Source organism: Carya illinoinensis, chromosome 5, assembly GCF_018687715.1.
Source record: "Carya illinoinensis cultivar Pawnee chromosome 5, C.illinoinensisPawnee_v1, whole genome shotgun sequence".
NCBI classification, from domain to species: domain Eukaryota; kingdom Viridiplantae; phylum Streptophyta; class Magnoliopsida; order Fagales; family Juglandaceae; genus Carya; species Carya illinoinensis.
The window spans coordinates 12,924,943-12,935,738 of record NC_056756.1 but is presented as its reverse complement, the minus strand read 5'-3'; the positions used below and the strand labels follow the sequence as shown (position 1 = coordinate 12,935,738).

The 10,796-nt window shown below is 32.7% G+C and overlaps 1 protein-coding gene across 2 annotated transcripts; it reads right to left on the bottom strand.

Moving 5' to 3' along the window:
* Positions 1 to 2,723: 2,723 nt before the first annotated feature.
* On the bottom strand, positions 2,724 to 6,218 carry LOC122308876 (protein Iojap-related, mitochondrial). 2 transcript variants are annotated; one of them, XM_043122151.1, is made up of 4 exons: positions 5,817 to 6,215; positions 5,219 to 5,306; positions 4,768 to 4,865; positions 2,724 to 2,922 (listed from the first exon to the last, which is right to left on the bottom strand). In XM_043122151.1, the coding sequence occupies exons 1-4, from the start codon at positions 6,120 to 6,122 to the stop codon at positions 2,851 to 2,853; spliced, it is 564 nt and encodes a 187-aa protein (XP_042978085.1). In that variant the 5' UTR covers positions 6,123 to 6,215; the 3' UTR covers positions 2,724 to 2,850. The 2 variants fall into 2 exon arrangements, with proteins under 2 accessions (XP_042978085.1, XP_042978086.1); XM_043122152.1 differs by having other exon boundaries at positions 2,879 to 4,210; positions 5,817 to 6,218.
* Between the last annotated feature and the right edge of the window lie 4,578 nt (positions 6,219 to 10,796).

Below are 10,796 nucleotides of genomic sequence, written 5' to 3'. Positions count from 1 at the left end.
TTCAGAGAATCGAAACTCTTTTCACTTTTGATCACATGGCCTACCCTTAATTTCTCACTTCCATTTGTTTCCCCAAACTTTTCTTCCTCTCTCCCTTCTACTCTTCGTTTTTCTTCTCTGCATCCATAACGTGATTGTTATTTTGTTTTTCTAAAAACATGTTCTTTTCTTGATATTTTTTGTCCTCTTTTTTAAAGTCATTGATTTAATTTATGGGCATCTTTCTCTACTTTTTTGCTCTTCAAGTTCAAGATCGTTGGCTTCGATTTTGGGACTGTTTGCTCTACTTGTAGGATTGAAGTGAGAGAAAACCGTCCAGTTTTTGTAATCTTGGTTTAAGTTTAGGTAGGGGTGTAAACAGATATGTCGGCGCCTGTTTCAGCGCCAAACCGAAACCCCACCGACATGGGAGAACGTCCCTTACAACCGACCGAAACCGATCAACTAGGGGAGAGAAAACCGATTCCATCGGTCTCAACTAGCGTCAGCGCGGTCTTCAGTCTGCCATCAGCGTCGTTTGGGATGGAGGAGCAGCGTCTACAACTCTGTCATGGGTTTGCAACAAAGGTTTGAAACAGAAGAAACCGAAGCTTAAAGAAGAAGACGGAGAAGATGGAAGGGGGTGAAGTCGTATAATGCCATTTTGGAATGACGTCGTTTGGCTTAAGCCAAACAGCGCCGTTCCACTAAAATTTTTTCTCATTCAAGGGTCTTAAACGACACTGTTTCTCATTAAAGTGAAACAGCGTCATTTCTTTATCGGTAAAAACAAAAAAAAAAAAAAGGGTTATAATAGACGTCGGCCAGTTCAGCAGTTTTCCCTGGTTCAAATCGCGAATCGAACCGACCGACGTCGATTCCAATACATTTAACTTGACTGTTGACCGGTTCTTCGCCGGTTTCGGCCTCCGGCGGTTGGTCTCCATCGGTTAAGGCCGGTTTTTCGATTTGATGTACAGCCCTAAGTTCATGTACCCCCAAAAGTCTTCAAATAGATTGCTATCAAGATTTACTTGAAAATTTGACGTTTTGATCGCTGAGTTTCAAAAGGAATAAGAAATTATTTTCATTTATATCTAGCATGTGTCGCTAAGTGAAGCATAAGGTTTCGAGTTGTCAAAATCTTATCCAAAGTTTGTGCATTTAGCTGTTTTTTCTTATTGCTCAAGCTCCTAATCGACCTGTTGATTTAGCTGAATTTTGTTAAATCCTAGAGTGAATTATCTTTAGATAGTTCGATACTGCGATCCTGTTATATGGATTGTTGTGCTGTAATTGATGGGAAGAAAATGTAGCAAGGAGACTGATGCCAATAGCACATCATCCCAAACCCTCAAAATGAAAAAGAATACCTAAGTCAAGCTCGATCTGAGGTCCTATAAGGAGGTGTGTATGCTCAATCCGAACTTATAGTCCTATGATGCCACCCTCCAAGAACGCACCAACTGGGTCATCAGCCCGCTCGCCACCGGACTTTCCATTTCCTTCTTCAGCCCGTGTTCGTCCCTTCAGCCATGCTGAGATTCTTCTCTCGCACCCTTAGAAGCAGGAAACCACAAAATGAAAACAATCCGCTTTTCTTCAATTTTTATCTTCAGTTTGCTCTTTTTCTTTTTTAAATATCTGCTGATGTGGCATGCGACTGCATAGCATCTACATGAAACGACTGTGCATAAAAAAAACTGATTCTTAAAAGACGTTTTGACTTTAGAAACTTATAAAAATTCATTTTCTTTCCAAACATCACAGCACCGTGTCACGACAAAGAGTCTCGAAAACACGTGCATGAACTTATTGTAATAATGATAATCTTTAAATTTAGGGTGATTCTAGAGTCAATGAAAGGTGCTCCCGAATAAACCTCCCAAAATGTGAATTTAAGTTTTTTATTTTTATTTTTAATGTATTTTTTTAATCATTATAAATATTTTTAAAAAAATCACAATATTATTTAAAAATACTTTCTTAATTATTAAGTTAAAAAAATGAGGATTCAGTATATTTATTCGGAACACCAATTCGAAATATATAGCATTTCTGTTAAATTTATAAGAGTCGTGCTACAGCACGAGAGTTGTCATAAGGTTCTTTATATTTTTTTCATCATTTTTTTTGTACATTTTTTTATGCTTTCAAACATTTGAAAAAAAAAAGACAAACTCCTTTAAAAACATTTTCTTAACAATTAAATCGCATCCTTTGTAATAATTTTTAAGGGTGTGCAATCAAATCTGGATCCTGATATAAAAACTGGACGATTATTTGGATTAATCCAGAAATAATTCTGATGGCTAACCGGATATCGAAATTTTTTTCCTTTCTCGACTATAAATCTGGATATCTGGATGCATAATCGAATTTAATCCACATTTAATCCAGATTAAATATTAATATTTTTAACCAAAAAAAAAAACTTTTTAAAACTTTAAAAAATATTTTTATAGCACTTTTTAATAAATTGCCCAGATTTTTTAGTTCATCCTATACTGTAGTGTAATATACTCTAGCCATGGAGCTGTCTCCGTCGTGTTTCTTGCATTCTTGTTTACGTACGATCTCGAACTGGAGAATTTAATAAATTAAACAACTTGAATCAAGTAATGCAAGACTTATTATTTGCAAACTCTTCAGTTGTGGATTATGTCCTGCATTATCATGTTGGGTTTTGTACTATTTTTAGATCTAAATTCGAATCAAAGTTTCATATATATAATATTTTAAGATAGAGAAAAATTTTAATTACCACTTCTTATTAGGATAGGCAATGAAACGAAAATTACTGCATAGGAAAATAGGAGTTTACATGAAGCTTTAGACATAGAAACTATAACGTCGAGTTGGGCAAACGCATCATGCAATTTGTTGCGGTCGTTTTTTGGAGTTGTTCTTGGGACGAACCTTCACGAAAGCTTTTTCCAAATCCTGAACACGTTAAAAAGATGAGCTCATACAGGGGTAAACGTGCACCTAAAATATTTTGCATCTACAAGTGAGAGAATGCAAAAACACCAATACTGCTTTGAAAAAAATAAAGAATGAAAAATACTAGAGAAAAGTGTCCATATGATTTCTCATTCTCCGTTTGGAAGAACTATCACTCGTGCTGAACAAGGATGATATTGAACTGTACATGATCAATGGATTAATCAGGTTTCTACCATTGTCCTGCTTTTCTATCTAACAGACGTCTTGAATTGCATTAGGGCTTTTGCAATTTCTAAAACAAGAGGTAACCTTTCATGGTGGCCAACAAAGGCATATCTCTCCTTTACCCTCCCCCGCCCAAACCCTGGTTTGGCAAGCTCAAAATTAGAAGCAACCTTTTAATGACTAAAAAACCAAAAATTCATAGGGCTATTGAAACCAAAAATGGTTAAAACTCCTAGTAAAATACAACCAATCAAAATCATCTTCGTCTGTCAAGCCTTTTCACTATGATTGGCGACTGGCCCTTAGTGCTTATATGTACTGGGCATTGGTTAGTATAACATGCTTCTTTTTCTTCTTCTTTTTTTATTGGCACCGGCAGTCTAAGAACAGTGTCCCGACTAATCTTAGGGGTGCACAAGCCCTTGGCAATGAGTTTTCCGCAATTGCACCTCAGATAATTTAAGGGAAAAATCTCCTAGTCAGATGGCCCCTCGAAATTGTTTGCACCATAGAGGATTTGAATGATAAACCTTGAGCATACCACCAAGACCAAGACTTTTACCACTTGAGCCAACCCAAATATAACATGCTTAATTGTGCATGTAGGAAATTAAGGAAAAGAAACTATTTGCGCTTTTTCTCAGAGGACCTGGGATCCTGCAATGCATGCAGGGGAAATGAGAGGGGTCATGCGATGATGCGAGCCCCCAGGCACCAGCTCAAGCAGGGGGGGCCCACAGGCCCCTCTCCCAATTACCTTCCTGAATGGCTGAGAATCCCCATCCTTTCTTAGGTCTCCAAATTTTGCATTGAATAACAGTGATGAGGTCCCATCCAACATTACTGCTCAGATCAGATAACAGTATCATTTTTTTTCCTATTCTCCCAGTAACATTGTCAAACTTATTACTAACTGCTGTATGTTAATCAATTCAGATGACTATTCATCCGCTCCAAACAGATGATGTGGCATCCATGCCAGCATAGATGCAGCCACTGCCACCAAACATCCATCTGCATAGTGAGGTTGCAGGGAGGGTGTTTATCATGCATCATCATGCTGGAGCATTGTGGCAGCATAGCGTTAGATAGTGTTAGGAACAATAAGAGAGGAAAAAAAAAAAAAAAAAGGTTGAATCAATCAATCACACACAACACAAGGTATACATAGTTCAACAATTTGCCTACGCCCACGGAGCTGTAGAGAGTTTTGTTTCAAATGAAAACCAAATTACGTTGTTCGGCAATGTGCCTACGTCTAGCTTGAGCTTATTGGCCCAATCCTCATTGAAGATCTACCAAAAAATCGTAACGAACACTTGTTAGGTCGGGTTGGGGCATCAACCTAACCCCCACAAACAAAACTAGGCTCCACACAAAAGGGACCCAACACACAGCTCACGGCATTGGAGAAAAGAGCAGAGAGCATCAGTGCCCAAAGATTAGGAAGAAGCACTTATGTGAATTTCAACTTGTAGATGTTACAGTCAAATTAACCACAGCCGAAACTGAGTGATGATTAATGACTTATTTTCAGTATATACGTTTAAATATTCCCTTTAGAATTCAACATAAGCTAATGAAGTGCAAGAAAGTTTATAAGAGAACTCAAAGTACCTGGGCTGTGTCGTTTTGGGATTTGTCTGTGGTCCACAAACCCTCCAGATTGTAGTATTCCCTAGCCTTCTCATCAAGAGCATGAACAATCACTTTGCCTGAACAAAAAAAAAAACAAAACGCCAATATAAAGAACACAAATAGATGAAGATATGCTTAGATGAAGATATGGTACCAACAAACGATGTCATTAGATCCAAACATTGTGAATAGTAAAATATGGACATTATAAACGAATATATAGGACATCTAATTAACCATTTTGAATTCCCCTTGAAGTGCAAGCACCATTCACCATTGACTAATGGTTGGCATATCAACAGCTAGTTTATTCCTGACTATTCAGTATCTTGCAAGTAGAATTATAAGATGGTACCAGTTATAACAGAATGTAAGTTCTAAACACTTTGAAAACAGCTGCATTGGGAATTCTACAAAGAGCGGCACTGACCAGAGTCAATTACAATCCACTTTCCTCCCTCTTCCCCTTCCACACTTGGCAGCACTAATCGAGCCGCTCCTTTCTGCTTTTGCTTGGCCTGTTCATTCAAAATAACATAATCACACAAAAAGTTAAAATAAAGAACTTGGACAGACGAGGAGGAATATATAATCACCAAACAGCGTTACTTTGCACCCATCTTAGCCATTGAGAGAAAAAACGTGGAAAATATTTTGCTTCTTAGACTTATCATTATCTGCCCAATTTCCCTTTTCTTTTTGCATGATTAATACAGCATAAAGATAAAAGCCTCGGTGTTCTGTTCTCCTCTCCATGAATTTCCTCAAAATTCTCAGAAAGTAAACAGGGAGTTGGGAATTCAATCTTTGCTTAATCAAATATAACAGCTGAAGTCATTACATATCAACGAAAACGAAGCAGAGCTTGAACTACTTTCGCTATTATATTCCGTCTGGCTACTAAGCGGGAAAAAAAATGTCCCCTGCTGAACTCAAAGATCCTTCTCATTTTATCTTCCTCCCGTATATTCCCAGAAAACCAAACGGAAACTAAAAGGCTGAGCAGAACGAGAAGGAACCGAACCTGCCTTATAGATTAGGGCTTGAGCAATATTCTTGACGTGCCAGGTAGACCTACCGGTGGCGACCACCATGAAATCGGCCCAGTCACAGTGCTTCGGAGCCGGTATGACCTTCACGTTGTCTGCTCTAACGTCAGTCAGAACATTCTCGATCTCCTGAAGATCCAACAGACCTCTATCAATGGTAGAGGACGAAGTGGATGTGGTGAAGTTGAGGCCGAGAAGCCCTTGCTTCCATGGTCGGAGGAATGCAGAAGATGATGGAGATTGAGCTGAAAATAGGACGGAGCGAGATCGTAGAGCGGCCCACATATAGTCGGATATGAAGCAGAACGGCTAAACCCTAAACATTTGGTATTGCAGCCTTGCAGGTGTTTTCGGAGCTGATACATGTGTAAGGAGACTTACGGCGTCGTTTTGTAGACTATTTCCATGAGCTCTATAGCTACCTGCACAAATATATGAATAATGATTCCAATAATATTTAAAAATATTTGTAACATTCTTAGATAATATTAATTTGATATGAATAATTAAATTTAAAATTTAAATAAAATATTATTTTTTAATATTATTATTATTTTAGAATTTAAAAAAATTAAATTGAGATTTGAAAAAATTAAATTATTTATTATATTTTATAGAAAAATTTAAGAAAATTTTAATAATAAGATAGATGGTTTTTTAATCCAAACACTCTTAAGAGAATCTCTATTAACATTAAAGAGTTGAATTGCCCTTAAAAGCATCTATATTGGTTTATGCATATGCATATGTAAAATCATATTTGCATAATATGAGTCTAAATCCATCTATATTAGATTATGCATCTTCAAATATTTACATAGCTATGAATAGTATATTTACATATTTGAAAATTTACTATTCACTTTTCAAAACATATTTTATTCATTTTTTCTCTCTCCTCTCACTCTCTTTCTACATATTTTATTTTTAAATACTAATTACATGTCTTAATCCAATACATGAAAATTGCAAACTCTTAATTATGAGAATGTAGCTGAACTAAGGGGTTTAATCAGCGAGGCTGGCAGCACATTAAATCACGTTATATTTCTCAAATAAATAAATAAAATCCCGTTATATGCATAAAATATTAAAAACTAGCTCGTCAATGAATTTTGTTCTTCCACATTGACGGAATCTTGACAAGGGAATGTATGTCTTTAATTGTCTTTACGGAGGAATATGAATTTAGCACGAAGCATAATAAATATATTATTTTAACTATCAGCTAAATAACAGAAGCTACAGGTTGACATTGAAAAATGCAAATAGAGAGAAAATTCTTAAATTAGGATTTCTTTATAAAAATTGAATATATCCTCTTAATCTCACAAGTTGGATTTAAATAACTAAGAAAAAAATATATATAATCATCGCCAAATAATAAAATACATAATAAAATAAACATCTTGTTAAAATATAACTGAAAATTGGAATAAGATTGTTACTCGAAATAATCATTACCATAAAATAAAAATAAAATAACAATTTAAAATCGTAGCATTCATTAATATTAACATGTCTTCTTCAAGATATAAGTTATTCATCTGAAGTTTTGCGGTTTATGAGATAGTAGAGCAGTCTTAATGTAATAGCCAAACATAAAATATATATATATATATATATATATTAAGAGCTATTGGAATAAAATCCAACCCACGTTGGATTAGGCAAATCATTAAAAAGTTAATTTTTGTTATAATAAATCTAAAATAAAAGTTAAATTTAAAGTATACTATAGATAAACCAAACATTTTTTTATTATTACTTTTAGCACGTTCTCTCTTATCTCGCATAGAGATATCCCAAATATCATTTCATTTATTTTCTAGCTTTAATTCATAAGCTAAATAAAAACACAGACTTATGTTTTTATATGAGCTAAATAAATATCACATGATAAAATTAAATAGTTTTTAGGTTAATATTATTTTATTATTATATAATAAATAAATGAATAATCTAATGTAAAGATTTGATGTGAATTAAATAATTAAAGTCAAATTTATTTATTATTATATAATAAAAAAATAACTATTATAATATAGAGACTTGTGTAAATGGAATAGTTAAAATTTAAATTCATCTTATATTTATAAAAAAATATCATTTATGTATGTATAATTTATTAACAATGCTTTGAATAATTTACTTGAAATTTTCTAAATTGATCACCGGATGTGTCTCGTTAAAAAGAGAATATTTAAATAATTGAAGGGTTAAAATGCAATACTCTGATGAAACGATTGATCATCCAAAATGTACCTTTTTCATATATTTAGTTTACACGAAAATTGACTTGTATTTGTTCTAGATTCATCAGAGTTAGAACTCAAGAGATAAAAAGATGATTATGGTTTCTTGTCAAATCTAGGACTTTTTAACTGTCGTGGTCACAAAAAGCTCGACATAAGGTTGACTGGTTAATGGTTTCGGATTTGACTTAATTCCCTTTCCTACAGCCACAAGGCAAAATGTATGCACAGAAAAACATAATCAGCTAACATCTTCCGTAATTATATTGAAAATTTTTTTGTCACGTATAGTTTTTTTTTTAATGTATTATATTAATATGATTAATTATATTTTTTTAATATAAAATAATTATTTTAATTAATTATATCAATAAAGTGTATAAAAATATACAAAAAATGACTGTATATAATAAAATTGAGATATTATATAAGAGTAACGTTAAGATAAGTTCAAAACTTATAAATTTTTTGAAAAAAAATAAATATATATATTTTTTTACATTTTTTCACAATAAAATTTACTTGTTAATAAAAAAGTTACACAAGACTTCTATATATTATTATAATCAGTGCTGCTCGGTACTCCTATCTAGAGTCGTAGCGAATTGGGTACCATACGTTGTGTTTTTTTCTATTTTTTATGTATTTTTAAAACAAAAAATGCTAAAAAAATAAATAAATACACTTTATTGGGTTACTATATTTTTTTTATTATAAAAAATTTTACTTATCATCTTTTTATTTTTTGTCATTCTTTCACTATTTAATGATATAATATTAAATAATATATCTATAAATAAAATATAATAAATAAAATTCAATCATCTATTATCATATTATACTAATATAAGATGATGATTAAAAAATAAATGAAGAGTAAAGTTACTCTTTTATCATTATTATTCATTATATAAACAAAGCTACAGTTACATTTACAACGTTGAACCTAGGTGTAATTAAGAAGAAAAAAGTTAGTATCTCTCCTAATTTGTTAATTAAAGAAGTGAATTTTTTTTTTTTTAATTTCTAAGTAATTAAAGAAGTGATTTTAAATATATTGATGTATTTTTTATTTTTTAAAAATATTAAAAAATATAAATAAATTAAAAATAAATAAATTAATATGCGGTGGAGTGAAACGGTGATACTCGGGAAGGGAGCCATTGCGTGGATGCCAGGTGGCATTTGTTGTTGGACATTTCAATCCCAGGCGTATTGATAGCCGTCATTGCCAACAACAAAACACGGGGCGCAGGTGTCCTCGGAAAAGGGTAAGTGGAAAAAAATTTAGCTTTGAACTGGGGTTTGGTTGTATCGGTAGTCGGGCAACAAAATCTTTGGAATTTGGGAAGACATCGTCGTAACGGAACTGCCAAAATGTACTTACCCCCTCCGTAAGCCCCCCAAAAATTCAGCCACAGTCAGCTGGTCCTAGACTTTCTGTTCGGATCGCGCTGATCTTATTCATCTCTCTTCTTTCCAAATAGCGGAGCAAAATAAATAGTTTTTTTTATTTAACTTTATAATTTTTATTATAATAACTGATATATTTATTTTAGTTTTTTTTTAATAATATTCCAAATAAATAAGTTTTGTGCAGTTTATTATTTTAGTTAGACAATTAATCGAATAATAAATATATGATTCATATAAAAAAATTAATTTTTTAATAATAAATTTTATTTTTTTTAAATAATTATATAACGTTTATATACTCTACGACTGATATTAATTTTTTTTAAAAAAAAAAAAACAAACTTTTGAAACTTTTAAAAGTTAAAATCTGGATTAACAATGCAAAGATTATAATCATTGTCTCATGGTTCAAGCTTTTCACAACAAACATAATTTAAACGTTTATTTTCCTTCTCAGCACACAACTCTGACTTCATATATTAAAAGGTCGAGACTTGAATCCCAATAATTGGATAGAAATGAGGAGTCATCATTAAGATGAATCCCTTCAAAGCTATCCAAGCCAGCCACCAACCAATTAAAAAACGACATCATTTTAATATTATTTTCATTAGTGGTTGTGGTAGCTAATGACAGCTTAGTTGTTATGTTGACTTTTTTCTATACTTGACCCCACACTCCCTGTTCCTTGTTTAGCAAACCAAAATCTTGCATTATCAAGCTACAACAGTTGTTAAAATGTGTAGTCCCACTCAAATAATTAAGAAAAAAAAATATAAAATAGCCGTTGTTTTCATTGTCAGGTTGCTAAACCATTTCATGATACATATTAATCACCTTTTTCGATGGATAATTGTGCCAAGAACATATGCACATGCAGCTGTTAATGTGTATATGTTTGGTATGATTTAGTTAAGTACATATTCAGAAATGTATTTAATTATGTACCAATGTATGATGTTGGTTCACCATCAATGAGATGGGGCTGTCAACCTTACCTTTATTAGAAGCTGCAACAAATTGGCCTTTTATCTTGTTGTATTATCTAGGAAAATATATCTCAAGCACAACATGACAACCATACTTTATAGATAAATAATAGACTAATATTATATATAATCGTAAAGTGTGCAAGTGCCGTACAGTTACTTTGAAAAAGAGTAGAATCTAATATTAAAAAATTTAATTTTTTTTATGTGGGTCATGTATTTATTCACTTTTTTAAAATAATTACACGACACTTGCGCACTCACGACTGTAACTATCGTGCAAATTTTAAATAAACAAG

Excerpts from the sequence above, each read along its gene's own strand:
- LOC122308876 (XM_043122151.1), bottom strand. The coding sequence starts at position 6,122 with ATGTGGGCCGCTCTACGATCTCGCTCCGTCCTATTTTCAGCTCAATCT. Across the intron at positions 4,866-5,218 it reads GTGGATTGTAATTGACTCTG|GCAAAGTGATTGTTCATGCT; the intron begins GTCAGTGCCGCT and ends TTTTTTGTTCAG. Across the intron at positions 2,923-4,767 it reads CCCAAAACGACACAGCCCAG|GATTTGGAAAAAGCTTTCGT; the intron begins GTACTTTGAGTT and ends TAACGTGTTCAG.